A 20,929-nucleotide genomic window follows, 5' to 3' on the forward strand; every position below is an offset into this window, starting at 1 on the left:
CTCCTGACATATTCTAATTACATCATTTTTCTCAGCATATGGATATATCATCTCTAACTTATTTTTATCATTTTGTTTTCTATAAAAAATATTTATTTTATAATTTTACGCATACATCTCGACATTTTTATTTTAATAATAAAATTTATTTTGTTTAGTACTTTTTCAATATAATTTTTTTCTCATTCAACCTTGTAATTACGAAGACTTATTCTCCTTAAAAATTTTAATATCGAAATATTTTAATCTTTTTATAACACAAATTCGAGTCTTATAACTATGACATAAAAAAATAAATGAGTGTGAGGAGAAACAAGACAAGACGGAGAATCAAACATAGAGAAGAAAAGACAAGAACATGATGCAAATAGCAATTGTCGTACTCATGCACACACAACATTGTCAAATTATTTGGATCAAACACCAACATTTAATGGTGAGATGAAACGCCCTTTTTATTACTATTAAAAGTTGTTAATATCATCAAATTTATTATTATTATTATATTTTATTATTTAAAAGTGAGTTTGAGAAATACTTCTCCCCATCAAAATATGAGACTTCCGTATTTGTTCTCACAAAATTATATATATCATAATATTTATTTTTAAAAAAACCTATCCGATAATTAATTTTAGTCCTTTATTTTTAGCACATACGTAATAACGAAAAGAATTATTATATTAGCATTAATCTTAAATTCCATGAGTATTATCTTCAGAAAAAAAGTTTTCTTATTTGTCCTTGGTTATTCATTACATTATTATGCACTTAACCTTTTCCACAATTCATCTTAATCTTTTTTAGGTATATTCCAAAAAGTTTCTTATTTGTATTTATGATTCATTAGATTATTAGTGCTATGTACACGATTTATATTCATTTTATAATAAATAATAATTAATAATTTTATAATTTATAATGCCTTAGCAATGTATATTTTAATTCCTATCCCTGTTCAAAAATTAGCATTAATAATTTACAAAAAAAACTCATGATAAATTCTTATTTCTTTGATTATTTTTCAATTGGTTTCAATTCCATCAATCTGATTCGATTAATTTTGTCTGACATGTTCTTTATCATCCCTACGGCCATGGCATCCGACAGACAGGTCAATTCAAGAACATGGCTTTCTCAGTGACAAGGCCATAAAGATGCATTAATAATAGAGTACGAATGAAACTTAATGCAACAACTAATGGACAAACTCGTGCAGTGCAAAGGAGAAGGCATGATTGAAGAGTGCGACATGAAGTTGATGACCAAATGGTGCCAGATCACGAGCTGAGTGACTGACCCACAGACTGCAATGCCTTTGGATTTTGTGATGATTACAAGTACTTGGCTCTCGCAGACTACAGCACAAGGAAATAATAGCTTTAAAGAAAAGCATTCGATTCCGTGCAATGAATAAGGTACAATACAACACGAGACATCAGATAAGGAAGGAATGCTCGATGAAATAAACACTAGCGCATAAAGATGAATCACTCCTTATCAGTTGTGAACGAGTTGTTCTAAGAAAATTATTCTATCAGAAGAGTGATGTTTATTATGTTTGGCATAAAGCAGAAGATCGTTTTTAACAAGCTCATGCCACAAAGTCAACTGGTTCAGAAAGCAAAAGGTTCAACTTACGAACACTACGGAAGCAAAATAGAATGAGCAGACTTGAGCAATCATGCTACATCCTCTCCAAAGCAGCAGGGCTGATCGGAAACACACCGTTTGATGAAACAAGAGCATCGACTGGAACATCTGTTTCGGTCATTGGTATCAACTCATCCTCCACAATTTGCACCGTGTATGCAAGTGCGACTGCAAGGAGCCAAATATAGATCCAAAAAATTAGAATACTGGCCTTAATGGGTATTTGAGATCCCATAACATGCAATAACTACAAAATATATTTTCAGTATGTTATGTTACAGTTCCATGTAACTAAACATCCACTGCCAATCAACCGGTATTAAGCATGGCACCGATAAGCTGTAATATGTAAATGTTTTATGAGTAAGCACTTTACCAAACTGTCAGACAACTTGTGAATCTCATCGGGAATTGAATTACACATTAGTACAAAAGGAAGAATATACAGAAAGTGATGTACCTCGCAGTGGCTGTTTCCAGTTTTGCTGATTGGCAAGCTCCTCATATTTCCGCAGGAAGACATCATAGTAGCTTGTACGCACAGAACAGAATTCAGATAAGTCAAAATGAGAATAACAATATATAAAAAGATATCTGCAGTTTATATGTTCTTGCAGATATGGGGTTTTGTACATTGTTATGATTTGAGATACGGATTTTGCGTTGAGGGTTGTGAATTATCTAACATGAAAAAAGATATGGCAGGACGGAGACTAAAGTTCACAGAAGGTAATAGAAAAAGGGGGTTGTTTGAGAATATGGTTGAATTTAATCTTAGATTATAACAGGATCCTGAACCTGAACTATAGGTCTTTCAATAAAAATTTGATTATTAGAAACAATCACAAAATTGTAGGTTGGCAAGTGCAATTTCACTGAAGCAAGCAATAACAAAGCAGAATTTTGATCGAGAGGTATCATCCTTCTAATAAACAAAAATGATGTCTACTATTTAGTATTGCTAACTAGTTACTGCATGAAGGCATTGTAAAATTTATGCGAGACAAAACATTTCACTGACATACTGCTCTAACAAGTGTATGAAGCACAAACTCCTACCAACTTCCAAAACTGGCCAAAAACAAATGTGCAAGACATGATATAGAGACTAAGAATAGGACCAAAACCGGTCTTATTCACTTATAAGTAGGCATGCAGAACCACAGGCATCATTTGGAGCACAGGGCTTCTTCCTCATCTAGGTTGTGCCAAAGGAGGGACCATGTGGCATCCTTCGAGCTCCATGGCATGTCTCCACTTATCTCCAATGCAGAGCATGAGTGTATGTTTATTTAATTTTTTTTTAAGATAAATTTTAGGGTTTTCTTTGTTCCTATGGGCACAGTTTTTATGCTAGCCAATATGACATGGCATGAACCATTTTGTTGACAGCTGGCTGGTATACCCTGTGTCAATGGGGCTTGAATCCGTGTACCTAATTAGTATCACTTAATTTGTAGTTCCATAAAGACAAGATTTTTAGACATCAAAAATAAAAGAATGATTTTACAGAATTGTCCACAACATTCCATTTTGAAATTTTGATCTCTCAAACTTTCCAGCACCTCTAATCTCTTGCATACACACTAATTTTAAGAGCCGAGTTTCCCCAGCATGCTGCGCTTGAAATAGAAAAAAATAACTAAAACATTCGGCCAAGCATGTAAAGTAAGTTAAGTTACTGGTTTTGCTCATGTTGAGAGTTAATTGATATTGAATTGAATAAGTACATTGTAATGAAGAAATCAAACATTTAAGCCTTACCCTCCACCACGACCTAGACGTCTTCCATGCCTATCAAATGCAAGTCCTGCAAATCATACGAAAGGAGACAAAAATTCAAAGACATATTGCAGTTACAGAACATGAATTAAACAGATTTACCAGGTAAAAGTAATAGGTCAACTGGTTGACTTGCCAGCAGAACTGAAAAGGGAAGTCAAAGACATGTAGTCAGATACTTATAGTAAATCTGAAATTTGTGTATTGCACATCATTTAAATTTGAAAACACAATTAAACATCAATTGAACACACTTAGTTTCTAATTTCCCTGTACTAAATTATGAGTACTTATAAAAGCAACAAAAAAAAAGTGACTACATTTCTTCTTTAAGCATGTTCTTGTTGGTTGGAGTCAATCCTTAATGGACATAAAGGGTGATGAGATTCAAGTTTAAGGTAAATCCCAATGTTACTCATAATCACAAAGATGTAACGTGTGTGACAATTATTTAAGAGCAAAAAAAGTCGGCCAATATCATTGTAGAGAACTCGGCCAATATATCAGAGTTATTCTTCAAGCAGATCAAAAAACAGGTTGGAGAACATAGAACATTACTTTTGGAACAATTGCAGTAAGCAAATGAGATATCGATCTGTTATGTAAACCTAAATACATATATAAAGCACGCATCATAGCATGCCAGTGCAAGACAAGGTATCTGCACACACAGCCTGAAATTGTGACATGCACCATCAGAAGATCAGGGACAAGCATTGGCTGATAACTTGCAACATATCAATTTGTCATGTCATCGCATGTTAAGGCTCAGTACATACCATCAAGGCAGCAATCGAACTCTTTCCAGTCTAAACCATTCACAGGACAAAAAACAGTCCATATATGCAAATTTATCAAAGGGAAGTCAGTAATGGTGCTACTTTCTGTAGCATTATCTTGTTCAAAAGCCAAGATGGATGATAATTGAATTTTTCACACTAAGAAAACCCCTATCAGGCTTTCTGCATACACTGAAAATTATTAGGCATGGATGATCTTCAAAAGGCAGTAGCATAGAGAAAAATTGGCAAATGTCAAACTGACAGTCATGACATTCCACTAGATAAGTAATTAGAAAGGAAAAACCAATGTATCTAAACTACAAATATGGACTGATACTTAGCATGCAAACCCATATACTGATGTGATGCACTTTCCAAATTATGTCAAGTTAACACATTAATTCTTCTATAGACTTAAAATGGAACACGAACATCTAGCTTATAATATATAATGTGCAAAGTAATATTTCATTTCAAATCCAATCGTTAAAGATAATCATTGTCAAGGTAGCATAGAATAGGAATAAGAACAGTAAGCATACATGTGTAAAGTTTACTATAGAAAAGAAGAACAAGTTCACAAAATTATAAAGTTTACCATCTTCACGTTCACTCTGATCAGAATCGACAGGAGATGGTTCCAATATATTCATTGAATTTGCTACTAAGTCCTCAATAGTTGAGATTCTGAGCATCCTCATATGGCTATTCTTATCCTCCACCCTTGGAACATAGAGTTTTTTCATTACCTGCAAGCCATGTTCTTGACTTGAAAATGAACAGTAAGCATACATGTGTACACCCCTACATGATAAAAAAACTAACAGTTTCTCCAATCAAGAATGACAATATTCACTTGAGCATCAATTTCTGACAATATTTTACCATCTTCAAAATATGATTTTATGTGATATGATTCCTTTACCACATAAAATAAACTGTCACAATTCCCAAAACATGCATCAACACATCAAATTCTGACCAATATCATTGTGGTAACTTATGAGAAACTAGCATTAACACTCTTTATATGAGTGTAGAGATTGAAGTAATCATCATGGATGGCACTCCAAGCAGCATGTAGAACAGGCTTAGTTTAAGAAAATTGTCATTTGGCTGTTACAGTCACATAGCATTCAATCCCCTTTTTGTTTTCGAAATTTTAGTAATCATGATTAACAATAGTAGTGGTTGGCAGGGAGAAGAGAACTCAGCTCAGGGAAACAGCTAAAAACATCAGAAATTCATTCTAGACATTTTACATATATATCTTTTGCAAATATAACAATAATATTTGTAAAAGATCGCTTAAAAATAATTTGACTGATGCTTAATATATATCAATATTGATGCTTTTGGGGTTTTTCCTACCAGTATATTCTAAATCATGCCAATTTATCACACTTGGACCAGCACCCAATTCTGCTTTTGGCAACTTAGGTTCCAATATCTAAAATACACAAAAAAAAAAGTTTCACAAATCGCACTTGAATATGGACCACATAATTAGTAATTTTTTTCTGCATAAGCACTAGATGCTAGAACCAAGAACATAAGATCATGACATAGAGCAACCTTAGCAAGTGATCACATTGCTGCAAAAAATTGCAAGGAATTTCATAATAGAAATGATCATTTTAAACTGCCAGGATTTATTCATCTAGTCAAAGTTAAAAACTAGTAAGTTGTTGTTAACTGAATAAACATCAAGAATAAAGAAACCAAAAATTAAAATAATACGTTATTAATATTAAATGACAGAAAAGGTGATCAAGCAATATACCAGCACCTGAGTTCTTCAGTACGTCTGCTATGATTCTTGATGTATCAACTTCCCGTAGTGACTTGCAACTTATATAAGCACATAATCCTTTGCAAGATTTGAACCAAGATGAATTGAGCACAAAATTTTGAATTTCCACATCTGAACCAGAAAATCCAAGAAATAAACAGGAGGAAAATTCTGAAAGGAAAATATGTGAAAGGAGAATTTGGATTTGCAGAATCTAACATTAAGCATGTAATGAGTTATATAACTTCCAGAGAGGTAGCTGACAAAAAGATTAGGACACCACTAAATAAGATTCCACAGTGGACAAAAGGGCAAATCACTAGTAGAAACTGATCACTTGCTGAAACAAAAGATGAAGAAGTCCGTAGAGAAGAGAGAAGTCTAGATCATGGCTTTTGTAAACAAATGATGAAAACTCATCACTTTCTGGTATTATTTCCCAGAAATGAAATTCAAACCTGGTATATGATGCGCTAGTTGATGTAAGCATGTGTCACATAAGCATCTGAATCATAGCACAATATATATGATCCAAAACAAATAAAAAACAGAAAAGATTAAAGCTGACTTTCTTCATGCAAAAAGGTTGAGATGTTCTCTATTAAAATATTGGATAAAATATGGATTCTCAACTATAGTAGTAAGGACCAAACAGGAAACTCTGGTGCAACCGGAAAAACCAAGAACCAGAAATCAGTTTGTGACTTTGTTCACGGTCTTTTAATTGCATGAAGTCATAGAACTGGGATACACTGCTTAACCTAGGTGATTTTTTAGTTGAACCAGATGAATTGGGCTGGTTGATATGCAAGGTTTCTTCCTACAAAAAAGAAAAGGAAGAAGCGATGAGAAGAGGAAAGACAAAGGAAGACGAGGAGGAAGAGGGAGGGGGAGCATTTGTTGGCTGAGAAATGAAAAAAAAAAAGAAGAAGAAGAAACTGGAGGCGGAAAGTAGAAGGGAGAGAGGAGTAAAGGATAAAAGGGAGGAAGGAGGGGGAGAAAATAAAAATTATAATAATAAGGCAGGAAAAGAGAGAGAGAGAGAGAACAAAAAATAAGCACTATTTAATTATATATTACAGCAATAAATGATAAAGGTGGAAAAATATATCATTTATATGTTATACAAATGTAAATATTAATTTATATATTTTTTTATTAAACTTGTAGTCCAATAGATTGACCCACCATTTGACCAATGGCCTGAGGACCAAATTGATAATAACTACATTCTCAACCCATACACCACAGCTTGTAGTGTACGAATTTTGATGCAATTGGAACTAAATACAAGCATAAACTATATGGTATTTTATCTTAATACAAGCTATACCAACCTGATGGTTCTTTTGTGTACATGATATAAACCATGAATAAGACTAAATGGTACTTAAAATCCACCATAGCAAGACTCGTGTCATCATAACTAATGTGTAAATTGGCTGAAAACAACTATCAAATACAAATTTTCAATATATGCCACAGATCTAGTAGCTATACGATTCAACATCATCATACACTCATTCTATTCTGATGTGCAACTGAATCCTTTGAGTTCTTGGGTTTGAAATTTGAATTGTAATCATGTTAGAGCTGACTATAGTCCAATACAACATCGGTACCAATTACATAAAAACACAAAACTGTACTACAAGTTCAAAGTATTTAATACCACTGGCCACGATTTTAGAACTAATCATTATATGTGTCATGTATAGAAAAACAATGGATAATTTGGTAACAAAAACACAGGCAATGGGACAGTTAGATTAGTGTAAATGCCTTTTATAGAAGCAAAAATACAAACAATTAGCGGTCGTGATGCAAACCACCAAAACATAGGCAACAAACCAACAACCACCGGAAGCAAACATCATTGCATGAAGATCTAAAGATGATTTCAAGATCCTGATGGCAGGAAAGGAGAAATGCTAATAAATTATAAGCTCAGAGCAGGAGGAGACAAAAAAGGTGACCTTCTAGGGCTCGCTGAGCGGGTGAGAATTCCTTGAGCGCTTTCCGGATCCGGGACCGGAGGGCGCGCTTCTGCTGCAACGCGGCAGTGTCGGACATGACGACTGCGGAGGGGGGAGTGGCCGAGCCGGCGGCGCAGCGGACGGGGACGGCGATGGAGGGGAGGAAGGCACGGTGAGTGGGGTGGTGGTGGTGGCAGTGGGTCATCAAGAAATATGCCGCCTTACACAGTACGCCGCCGCGATGTCCGCTCATCAGACTTCCCTTCCGCCACGTGAGCGCAGGGGCGTCGATGGTGCGCGCATCGGGTCATTCGCAGAAGGCTTAACGGGGTCCGACATTTGAAACGTTCGGCCCAGTCCAAGCCGGCTCAATCAGCCCACTTCATCTTGTTGGAAAGCAATTCATGTGTTACTTACTATATATCCGGCCCAATATATATATATATATATATATATATATATATATATATATATATAAAGCATGTATTTATAATTTGTGACCCTATGAGAAGGTTGGAAAGCTTTAAAAGCTAAACAGGATTTCTAATTGAAATTTTTTTAGTGAGAATCAAGTGGAAAGAAAAGGTTGAGTGGATGACAAAGGTTTTTGTCAAAAGAAAGGGGATTGAATTTATTGAATTTTCCCAACCAATTGTAAAATTTTCCTCATGTGGAATGTTCTTAATCCTATTACATGTTTTAGATCTTGTATTGGCAACCAAATTATAATTACATGCTTCTAGTTATGAGGCTGACAACCTTGTTGTAAATGGGTTTCTTAGCCTTGAGGAAGAGAACTTACTCTTTCAGTAGAGATTGCTTATTTTTCCTTAGCCTCTTGCACTCCTTCAAACAAGTTAAATCAGAACATACAACAAACATGTTTCGAACATGCATGCATCATTATTACTCAAGCAACAATCAGAAAACATGATATAAAACCTTTTAGGACAAGTGCAGTAGAATGATTCTTTGGATGAAATCATTGTTGGAAGCTTCTAAGCGATAGAGTTATAATCTTGACTTTTGACTTTGGTTGGAAAACTTGGAACACTTGAAGGATACCCCATACCCAGTGTATTTAATCCCCAACATGACCAGAAACATTGAACAGCTGTTGTAGGATTCACATGTCTCAGAAAGCATTCAAATCTTGCATAGCTTTCTCTTTCATCTTTTCTATCAATGAAATGTGTTTAATATTTCTAAGCTGTACTCTCTGCAGTTGCATCCTGTGTTCATTCAACCATGACTATTGTTTCTTTAGGTAAGAAAGCAGACATGATGTTGCTTGTTTCCAAGTGGTTTGAATGACATTATGCACCATTAATATTCCAGTGTTGGATATATGCTGAAGATTTGACCAATCCATTAACACTAATGACCAGTTGATTTTTCTTTGAATTGACAGTGTTCTTCTGCAGATGACAAAGACTGGCCATAATGTATTAGGAAGTATCACCAGGACTTGACTTGGTACATGTTACTGATAAAGACAGTTGAATAGGTATAAACAAATTAGGAGTAGCAGTATTTTACTGGATGCATATTACTTGTATTAACAGATCATAACTCAGTTTATTTGTTGCTTAATTATGAATTTTCTCTAGACATAGTATACGTTATTTAAACCTGAACACAGCTCCAAAGAAGATGTTCTAGAAGATGGAGAGACAAGTTTTGGATCTATAAGATATGATTCAAACATCTCTCTTTCTTACTTTGACTAGCTATTGCAATAGGTCATTCCATGTGTGTTGAAGAAGATTTGACCTGGTCAAACTAATTGTGGAAACAAAAGAAGGTTGGACAGATTGCATGATTGCTTCTTCTTCTTGATTGGTATAAATTGGAAGGTGGTTGTGGGTGGAGACCTCAAGGATTGGAATGAGCATGAAGGCTTAAAATCGAAGAGGTTATGGCTCCTTTGTCGCAGGAAAGGTGACACCTGTCTTGCCTTAAGATAGCAAAGCAGGTATCACCTTCTGAGACAAAAGAACCTCGTTGATCTCTTCTCCAGTGGGCCTGATGGTTCTTAGTCCAACTTCATCTACGACATGTAAGTTCTACTGACAACAATTCCCTTATCTTTTACATTCTGCTAAACCTTTTCCAGATCAAAGAACTTTAATCTAGTTCATACTTCTTCTTTTTTCTCTGTCTATACTTGAAGGACCAAGTACAGAGCATTGAGAATTTGAAACACTAGATTCTTCACTTGGTGTGTTCTATATAGTTTGATAGATTTGGAGAAGAAAAAGAGGAAAAACAAAGACAAACTAAATCCAGTCACAAGATGACTTACAGGAACACAACAGAAGAACTGTAACAAAATTATGAGGAAATAAAAAAGCAGAGTTAATCTTTATATTGTTTGTTTGAAGCAGTCAAGGATTCGGAATCTGAGCAGATTGTAATGGTCTTAGTTGAACAAAGCAGCTTTTAGTTGACTCATGCGACCCAAAAATGCTAGAACAAAACAAAGACTGGTGAGAGTTATTGATGCTGTTTAGAACATTTAGAGCAAAGCTCGGATGCTTCCAAGGTTTCGAGCTACCAAGTAAAACCTCCAAGATCAGATTATCCTCCCTTTTTTTTGTTCTAGATAACATAACAAGAACAAAGGCTACATGCATCATTGTTCTTTTGCAGACCACATCTTCCGCATGGACAGATCACCACAACCTCATCGAGTGGTGGACTTTTCCACGTTGTCTTGGCTTTTATTTCCATGATTCCACGACTATTCTTCTTTTGATTTGACAGGTAAAGTCCACTAAATCGTATAAACTAGTGGATGCTGAAACACGCAAATGATCGAAAGAGTTAGCAGCATAGCTGTAACTATGAACTGGTCAAACAGTATGCAGAGATCGAGAAGAGGACGAGATTCGACATCTCGCGGACTCGAGCCAAAGGAAAGAGAATAATGCATCAATGGGAATCTGCGGATCTACTCATTACATATGATCTCCTCAGGAGTCCGTTTCACACCTTCACTCTGTTTCTTGGCATATAAAACCACTGAATCGTACAAAGTAGTGGATGATAAAAGAACGCAAATAATACAAAAAAAATTCAGAATCATAATTGCGGACGAAGTCAACTGTCGTTGACTAATGTGAACGCATGCATGCTGCACCGGGTCAAGGATCGGTCAGCACGGCCCACCGATCGGAGTTCGATTTCAGAAATGACTAGGTCGGGCCATTCACACTGGGAGGTGGTCAAAGAGAGTGCAGGGATTGAGAGGAAGATGAGAGCCTCTGCGGCTATAAGAGTCGGCCAAGTGGAGGAGGAAGGAGCAACAAGTAGGAGTTGGGTTTCCATGTCCAGGAGAGATGACACCAACTTTGTCCTCATCAAGTTGGTGGTGTCTTCTCTCTCCGGCTTCATCCCCATGAAGTCGGTGTCATCCCTACTGGACGCGGAACCTCTAACTCAGCATTCCTAATTCATTTCCATTGGGGAGCTTTATCATCTCTTCGTTTTAAGGTGTTTGATCTCTGTTTTGCAGGTTGGCTACATCTGATCGTGCAATCTATATGGACAGTTCCGAGGTCAACCTCATGTACTTCCTCAAGAGATGTCTGTGTGTGTGTGTGAGAGAGAGAGAGAGAGAGAGAGAGCTCAAGGACTAAGCCAAGATACAGAGCGAGTGGTGGTGGCTTGATTGAGGGCGAATCTCCACCTTCCCCAACCATGAGGACTAATATCATGGACCTCTCTCAGTCAGAATCACAAGGAAGAAATACTCCAATTTTCTCAATTTTTTTCATGATTTTAAATTGATATTTGGATAGTTCCTAACCATCTCATTATTGTTTTAGTTATTTCAAATGGTTTAGTGATTGGTTTAAGTTTTGTCAATATTAAAAGAATAATTTGAGAAAGTAGTAAGTTTTTCTTAGGGAGTAATTTGTTTGTTTTTTCTCCAATTAAAGCCTTTCTGTTTTTCCAACTTATGATCTCCCTTGTGCTCCTTTTTCCTTATCAGAGTTTTACACATGTAACTTCAATATTTTCCTACAACCCCACCACAATAAAATGAAGGTTCTATAATACTCCAAATGGATCTGAGTTGCATGACATGAATCCAGGTTTTTGAAATAAGAATCATAAATTTCTCAATATTGCAGCATGATTCCAGACAACAAACCCTCTCTGTTTCAACATTTCTTGACCACCCCATGAGCTGCTTGCATTAGCTTTTCAGGATTAAATTCTTTCATTTGACCATCTTTAGTTGGTGACCTTTGTGAGTTATCTAATGGTACTAAAGCCAAATTCATTTTTTTTATCAATCACTAATTCCATGTGCAGATGGAATAAAAGAAGATTATTGTTGTTGTGATCCAAATTGTCTGCTGGTTACTGGAACTGTGATGCCCAGGTTATACCTATGATTGTAAGCCAGCTTAGAATTATAGGTGGTCCTCAGCAATGATTTAATGTACTGAGGAGGTAGGGAAATGGCACAAGTTCTTTGAGACTGTACCACTTGCTCACCAATCTATAAAATTATATTGAGGTTAAACTTGGTGAGAAGGAGGGCTTCACAGTTATCGATCCATGATGCTTTTGATCTGCCTTTGCTCCTTAGCCATCTCAATATCCTGCAAGAAAAGATGCAACAGAAAAGCGAAGAAGAAAAGGAAGCCATGCCAAAGCTTCTTTTTGCCCTTTTTCTAGCATTGGATTACTCTATTGTTCATGAGATGATTACTACCGGAGTGGAGTACATATGTTCTCATGCATGTCTTAAGCAACTTTAAAGGGGTCTTAGACTGACTTTATATTCCTTGGTGAGCACAAAGCTGTACTACCAAAGTGAGTGACAGAGAGACTTGAAAGAAAAGTAAAAGTTGGCATTAAAAACAAACCCAAAAGCTCTTTAGTTGTTAGGACTGCTGCTTACAAGGACCCAAGGAACAAGAAAACCAAGCTGTCAGCTTAATTGAGTGCATTTGTTACATTGCTCCCATTCAATGCTCATCTTTTTTTCATGCTCTCTCTCTCTCTCTCTCTCTCTCTCTCTCTCTTTACCTCTCACACTGAGAACAAGGAAGTCAGTAAAGTAACTGCGAGAGGTTTTTCCCATCTTGTCAAGCTTGGACTCTTCATACATCCCACCACTTTCAATTACTCACAAAGAAAGCACGTTGGCGAAAGCAAGAATGTTATGACAAGGTTCCATGCCTCATATAACACCTGTAATCCATCTTCCAAACAGAGGAAGCTTCCATGCCTCTGGTCCTCATTCTCTACCTGGGGGCCTTGCTGATTTCCCAGCTCTCCTGGAAAGCAAATGCAACGAACGGTGGTTAGACACAGTGCAAACATGGCAGCACAGTGGAGGCAATTCTTGGACTCAGGTGACCCTCATCAACCATCACCAATTTGATTTTGTATTGACTGGGTGTGAGCTGAGTATTTTCCTGACTGGTACCCACTAAGTTCATGCTGCATGATGTGTGACATCTGCATGCAGGAGCTAATCATTTTCTACTTGTCTGTTCAATCATGACACACCAATGAGCACGGCTTGTTGTGTATGTACACTAACACTTCAGACCTCTACATGTGTGCCATGTCTCTGTTTTCTTTTCTTTTTCTTCTTCTTTTGAGCTTACTACTTTTCTCAAACTGAACTTACTTCATCATCTCAGTATACCACGATTGCTGCAAATTCTACGGTTTTGGCTTAAATTGCAAACTAAATCCTAATCTTGTTTCAGAAATGTGTCCCACTGTTTACACCTAGAAAATCCTAAGTGCAAACAATATGGCAAGTTCCAGAGTGCAGTAATTTGATGGACTAAATACTCGATTATTCATGGAGTGCACATGAGGAATGCAGTTTTAATGGACAAAAACAAGAGAGTCATGGTGTCCAATACCTTTGTTTCTAATGAACAGGCTGTTGGCAACATTAATTGAGAACTCTGGAACTAGTGAAATAGCCAAAGAATTTGCAGTTCGGTTTCCTACACAAAAACACTAAGCATGTATAACTAGTTTCACTTGTACATCTTTAGATTCACTGGATAGGTTGTAAAAGAAAGAGTTAGATCTCAGAGAGTCAAATCTGAAGGTGCTGCAATGATTCATAGCACCTGATAGAACTTTATGGACAAGAACATATAGAGTAAAAGAACCAAAAAAGTCATATTTAGGTCTAAATAACATGAACTATTCCATTAAGCTACAAGAAGATGCAGGGAAGGAGATGGATATCAGAGATGAGGAATCTGAAGCATATGAGAGACTAGCACAAGTACCTGTTGTGAATGGGATCAGGCCCATTAGGCACTCTTCTCTTGCTACTGAGGAAAGGATCCAAATCCATGCCACTCAGGTGTTTAGCCATTGATGAAGGCACAGTTAAAGCAGCCACTGGTGGTTCAATTCTTGGTGTTGCACCATGGCTTGCCATGAAGACCAAAAGACTGATGCAGAACAAGCATGCCAGGCCACTGAACAAGTCCCTCGTGGACCTACCAGATCTGCACATCCTTCTCTTCTTTTCTTCCTTATTCTTCTCCTCTCAAGTCCCTCTCTCTTACCCTTCCTCTGTGTCTCCGCCCCACAATGGAAGAAGATGCATGGGATCCAAACAAATGGAAGAGTAAGGTAATGAAGAGTTTTGAATCTGTTCTTGTATCCTTGGAGTTTGGAGGTGATTCTGTAGTGCTCTTGTGGGACCATGAACGGGAGTGTAAGTGTTGGATTTGAACTCCCTGGCTGTGGGACCGGACGGGCCCACCCCACCCTCTCTGCCTTGCTTTGGGTTGTGCACTTTGACACATGCACATCTCCTGCACAAGTACTTGCCTCAGTTTGGTTAAGGCATTCCTCACCAAAGTCTACTTCTCCTTGTCTGATTACTTTGTGCTATATTCTAAGGGCTCTTTTTCAGGTTATCACATTGTCAAAAGTTGCTTTCTCTCTCTCTCCTCCTTGCACCAAGTTATCCATTGATTTGTTTGTGTGAGAAGAGGCCTCAATCTAAATGCAAGATCAAGTGATTTGGTGAACTGATCATGTGCATGACATGCATGGAAGAGAGTGAAATCTTCCACGGTTCATCCTATCCATCAGAAGCATTGTGTTGGTTCCAAACTTGGACACGGTTTACTCCAGTATTCACAAGTACCAAGAACATTTCTTTGTTGGGTAAGATCTGTATCAACTGTAGAGTCTACCTTGCAAAATTGGAAGTGATCTGACAGAGAGACAATTAGTTGAAGGATGGCCTGTGAGATGACAGAACCCAAGCTGTCCTTCCTTCCTGTTCACCTTGCAGAGACAAGTTGGCTAACAAAGAGACAACTAGTTGAGGATGGTGTATCAGATGACAAAACACAATGTGTCCTTGATCCAGCAACATTTCCTGACAAGGAATAAAAATGTTATAGCTGCAGTAACCAAGTGAACTAAATCCTGGAAGCTACCATCCAAATGTGACCAGAATACATGATATGGATGCATTAGGTTCTGGCAGTTCCAAGTTAAGGATCTGCATACCACAAGATGAGTGGTTCTGTGTACAGACTAGACTCTCTGCAACCCAGACAGATTGTTTAGACTTGACATATGCTGCATGCTGCATGCTGCTTTCCCCATAACCAGACTTGACAGTCCAAGCCACAATCAAGGCTCTTCTTGAGAATTGATTAGATTGGGTGTAGGACTCTCTATACATATCCTAACTGTATGAAATAAAAATAAAAATAAAAACACAAAAGGGCAAGAATCTGTGCATTCAAACGAGGACATCATATGAACCAAAACAAAATAGTATTAGTAGATCCATTGAATCCTCATACATATATGATTGCATTCATCCTTCCACTTCTGATGTGAGATTAAATTAAATGTCAAAATTTTTAAAGATTACCAAGTTGTTAATTGTAGACCTCAATGCAAACCAGTTAAAGAAGGAAGATTTATATACTGCTCCAGCCACTTAAAGAGAAACACAACTAAATGATGCTCAGTAAAATACAAAATGGAAACCCAAAGACATTTTTGAATTGCATTGCGTTCAGGCCATACATGCATATATCAAACATAAGGCATCAATCCATTCATCAGATGGACAAGATTATAGAACAGTAGTACTTTTTTCGTATGGGAGACAGCTAACCCACAAAATCGTAAACAAACGATCTGTTTATGTAAGAAGTAAATGAAATTTCTAAACTGAAAAGCACCTAGAAGGGGCGATAATAGTGGAAGTATGACAGTTTATATCAGCATTTGAAGCCATGGCAAATGGACAAGATTATGATGAGGATCAGTGCAATGATAATGCCCAAGACAATCAGCTTTATCTTCATATTCTGCATCCACATCTTCCTCCTCATCTTTGTCCCTTGCTGCCTGAAATCTTGTGCCTGAAGCCCGAACCATTAGAAACTACTTACAACTATGATTCTAGCATGTTAGCATGCCAAATTGAGACCATGCACAAATAGAAATACTCCAGTGCATGAACAGATGCCAATTCGATCGGACAATATCGATGCACCAAGTACTGAAAGAGACCTAGGGATGAGTTTTTCCCACCTGAGAACGAAGGTTTTCTGTTTTGTCAACAAGCAGCTCGATTTTCTCCCCACGTTCAAGAACCTAAAGCAACAAGTTTAATTATTACCTCCAACTGTATAGGCACCAGCCAGCATGGAATAATAAGAAAATAATATCTCGATAAAAGAGTAAAAAAGAGAACCTTCTCGATGTTTTCCATCATAACCCCTTTGACTTCTGAAACCTGAGCTTTCACCTTGGCCAGCTTGCTTATCTCCTCAGGGTGGTCCACACAGTATTGTATGTGCTCCTTAAGCTTAGACCTTGACTTTCAGCAAAAGCCTTGGTTACTGAGTAATTTTGCAGAAGCAATTGTAAAATTATTCTTAAATTTTTAATAGTCCTGAAAAAAAGAAATACCCAAACTCTCGGTTGAGGCTGTTGGCCCTGGCTGTTGCAGCTTTACCTCCTCCGTATCTTTTGTTAAAATCCTCCTTGATCCTATCTAGGAAGGCAATGGGAATTTGCCTGCCAACAGACTCCACAGCAACAACACAGTATGCTGCAACATTCATGGCTTACTTCAGCACATTAGAATGAGACTAAAAAGTTCTCGGACATTCAATATAACCCTACTGTCATGGATCCTATGACCATATGTCGAGACTTAGGACATCAATTGAAACCCATAACAGAACTCTTATAAATCCCTATAACATCAATAAAAAATAGTGACAAAAATATACTCAGATATAATGAAAAACATAAAATAAATGTGTATTAATACCAGGATCAAGTACAGAGTCTTAGTCAACCCTCGCCTTTCCTAACCCAACAAGGAGACTCTAGAACAGAGATTCTTCTAATTCTGTTCCAACTAGAACTTTGCTACCCATCACCTTGCAAAGCTGACTGGACCTCTTTTAATTCTCGAATTTATAAAGGAATCCTCCTCTTATGAAGATATCAATATGCCAAGCTGGATCAGGCTCATATCAAGTTAGACTAGACCCCTTTAGGCTCATATCAAGTTGGATCAATCTGCTTATCCAACACATTGTACAGCCGCAACATGCTACACAAGGCTAAATCAAATTTTATTCGCCCCTATTAGAGACTTTTGATGGTTGGAAAGGCTGATCTATGGTCAAATAAACCTGCCTAAGCCCCAAGACAACACGAGCGTGTCTAAGTTTAAGGCATACAGTACAAGTGAAATGAATTCTTTGTATATATCTGCAACAGATGAATGGCAGGCAACAGAATTGATTACATCCAAGAGGCTTTATAGAAATTATGAATCATTATCTTTTACATTGCTTGGTCACATTTTTACTGCTATCTTCGTATTTTGACAAAAAATGTTGGATATACTGCAAGTTTGGGGCAAGAAAGTATTGGAGATGTTATATTCTTATTTTTATAAAAGGTAACAGTTCAAATTAAGATTAGATGAACCAAATACTACCATCTCAATTGACTCTACAGACTCCATAAGCATCTGATCTGCTATAGTGAAACTACTAACAAATGATGTTTTCTGTTTCTGTCCATTGATGGACAGTCACATTCAAGTTAGGCTGAGCTGCACAAAACTGGATATGGTTCAATTTCTTGTCCTAAAGATTAATTGATGATGGTCGGAATAGTTGTTGCATCAGATACGAATCAGACATGATCTAACCTATTAAAGAACTAATCCATCGCAACACACAATTTATATATAATGATATACAAATATATGAACTATATAAAGAGTTTGCGCTTACAATCTTCAAGGAGAATTGAGTTTCCAATTCTATCATCTTGATATCAATGGCCCAAATCAACAATCTCCTTTGTGGGAATAAACAGACAAATGTAGATCATATTTTTTTTAAGCATCCTATACTAAGCATCAAGCAAAGAAAAAATTAATTTAATTTGATCAACAATATATATGCATATATATACATATATATATACACATAAATATATATATATATATATATATATATATATATATATATATTTATATATGTATGTATATATATATACATATATGTATGTATATATATATACATATATGTATGTATATATACATATAACCAGTAAACCTTGTGGCATATATACATCATAAATAACAAGGACCAAAGTATTTAATCAGAAACCAATAGGTGCTTTAAGATCAAATGTCAAACAAAGTTCCAAACTACCTTATGCACTTATTTTCTAGCAAAGGAAGCAACTGCGTCTCCCATTAAGAGTAAAAGGACACTTTGACAAGTAGTGAAATAGAAAATAAAAATATACACCAGCTGTGACAATATAAAACAGTAAAAAAATGTCAACGTGTTGACCACTAACAATTTAAGTTCTTGAATCTTGAGACAACATATTGAACATTAATATCATAGAAACTCGGTGTTAGTACCGGCACGTAGTAAGACAAAAATTAAAGCAAGAGTAATTCGCAAAGAAAGTTGTAAATGAAAATGAGCTGCAATACTAGAAACAAATTAGAAATGTAAATTTTAACAATTTTTCTTTTCAGTAATACTCTAATTGCCATGAAATCTCTCTGTATTAGCTCTACCCCTTCAAAATCAAATAGAAAGCGACAACTGATTGCTTCAACTGATCAACTCGCCTTCCAACCAAATAAATGGCCGATACGTTAAGAACAAGAGAAAGGTAAATATCTTAAGGGATCTATAGCACTCGTAATTATCTTGACCTTCACGAATTGCGTTGATCGATCGTACCATATCGAATGACCACAACTACAAACAATTTCACTCCAGATAAATCCCACGGTACACCCAAAACTAACCAATAAACAAAGGCCTATTCCCTTATCAGATCGACCAAAAAGGCCGACTTCGACAGGACCACATCAAAAAACCAAATCATATCGAACCAATACCGAGACGGAAGCAAGAAGCGAGCGAGGTAGAGAGGCTCACTGTATCCATCCTCGACGAGGTAATTGAAAGTGTGGCCGTCGCCGTTGTAGGTGAACCGGTTGTTACTGGAAGGGAGCTTCTGGAGGCACTGAGCGGCTATGCCGGTGAAGTTGCCTTGGAACTCCGTGTACTCCGCCAGGATCACCGTGCCCCGGGCGACGAAGCTGTAGATCAACGACTGCTGCCCCATACCCGATCTCCCCGATCCTAGCCCTCGATCAATCGATCGATCGATCGATCGCCGCCCCGCGGCAGCGATCTCTGCGATTGGAAGAAGGGAGACGGACCAAGGGTTCTTCTTCCCTCTTTATTTCTTTCGACTAGAAATACTATTTACCGTTCAAAACGCTAATTTAAAGACTTTTGGAGAGTCTTGCCGCGTAGTAAGTCCGGAGCTTCCATCGCCCACGTCTGTTATCTTTGTGACCACTATCTTTGTCGATATTTACGGAAATGCCATCTCACCTTTGCACGACCGGAGATGGCGGGGCGTAAGATTGTAATTTTTTATAATGGTCGCGGCTTCTCTGTCAATGTGGTCGGCCAATTCCTCTAAGCTGCTTTAGAAAACACCATCGCCGTTTGATTTTTTGGTGCCTTCTTCTTCGAGAAGGAACAAAGATACAGCTCGAGGAGCGTTGACCAAATGTTACATAGCACGGGTTTTGTGTCTAAGATTGCTTCAATTTTTCGTAAGAAACTAAACTAGAAATAGAAATGTACTTATTTTAATGGGACCCACTTGATGCGGGCGAACGGTTATTTATTTATTTATCGAACAAAGCTCCTGACCTTTTTAATTTGGGGTTTTTTTATCTTAATCAAAATATTCTTTTAATAAAATTATTAAAAAATATATGATTATTTTGATTAGGTTTGATTCAATCTTTTTTTCTTTTAGATCAGAATGGTTCAATTAAGTCTTAATTATTTAATTTGATTTGATTAAAATTTAGATTTTTTTATTTTTTTTTAAATTACCTTCGCCTCCTACTCTTCTTTCTCGGCTTCCTCCTCCTTTCCCACCCTTGGCTTCATCCACCTCCACATCTGCCTCCTCTCCCTTTCCTCTCTCTCCCTCGCTCCCTTTTCTTCTCCATCTTCTTCTCCTCATAGTTGATATAGAAAAACAATTACATTCGAGTTAGATTTATTCAAAAGAAACATATAAAAAAATATATGTTATGTATTATATAAATTATCTTAAATTTATCATAAAATAAAACCTTAATTTATCCTAAAAAATATTTTTATGTAAAATTATTCTGAAAAAATGATTATACTTGAATTATCTCATTCAAAAAAATATATTTTTTATATTAAATTATATTAAATTCATCATAAAACAAAAAATGATTTATCTTTAAAAAAATATTAATTTTTATATTAAAATATCCTATATTATTTAAAAAATTTGTTACATTCGAGTTACACTCATTCACATAAATATGTTAAAAAATATATTAT

At 36.6% G+C, this 20,929-nt stretch overlaps 1 protein-coding gene and 1 pseudogene across 3 annotated transcripts; both read right to left on the reverse strand.

Moving 5' to 3' along the window:
• Positions 1 to 1,381: 1,381 nt before the first annotated feature.
• On the reverse strand, positions 1,382 to 8,282 carry LOC135585004 (5-formyltetrahydrofolate cyclo-ligase, mitochondrial-like). Of its 3 annotated transcripts, none has more exons than XM_065146700.1 (7): positions 7,986 to 8,282; positions 6,005 to 6,141; positions 4,816 to 4,966; positions 3,538 to 3,579; positions 3,418 to 3,463; positions 2,114 to 2,184; positions 1,382 to 1,821 (listed from the first exon to the last, which is right to left on the reverse strand). In XM_065146700.1, the coding sequence occupies exons 1-7, from the start codon at positions 8,236 to 8,238 to the stop codon at positions 1,688 to 1,690; spliced, it is 834 nt and encodes a 277-aa protein (XP_065002772.1). In that variant the 5' UTR covers positions 8,239 to 8,282; the 3' UTR covers positions 1,382 to 1,687. The 3 variants fall into 3 exon arrangements, with proteins under 3 accessions (XP_065002772.1, XP_065002770.1, XP_065002771.1); XM_065146698.1 differs by having other exon boundaries at positions 4,816 to 4,980; positions 6,001 to 6,141; positions 7,986 to 8,281; XM_065146699.1 differs by having other exon boundaries at positions 4,816 to 4,980; positions 6,007 to 6,141; positions 7,986 to 8,280.
• A 7,708-nt stretch (positions 8,283 to 15,990) lies between these two features.
• LOC135635366 (putative vesicle-associated membrane protein 726) lies at positions 15,991 to 19,791 on the reverse strand (annotated as a pseudogene).
• Between the last annotated feature and the right edge of the window lie 1,138 nt (positions 19,792 to 20,929).

The sequence above is a fragment of the Musa acuminata genome, chromosome BXJ3-4 (assembly GCF_036884655.1).
Source record: "Musa acuminata AAA Group cultivar baxijiao chromosome BXJ3-4, Cavendish_Baxijiao_AAA, whole genome shotgun sequence".
In the NCBI taxonomy this organism is placed as follows: domain Eukaryota; kingdom Viridiplantae; phylum Streptophyta; class Magnoliopsida; order Zingiberales; family Musaceae; genus Musa; species Musa acuminata.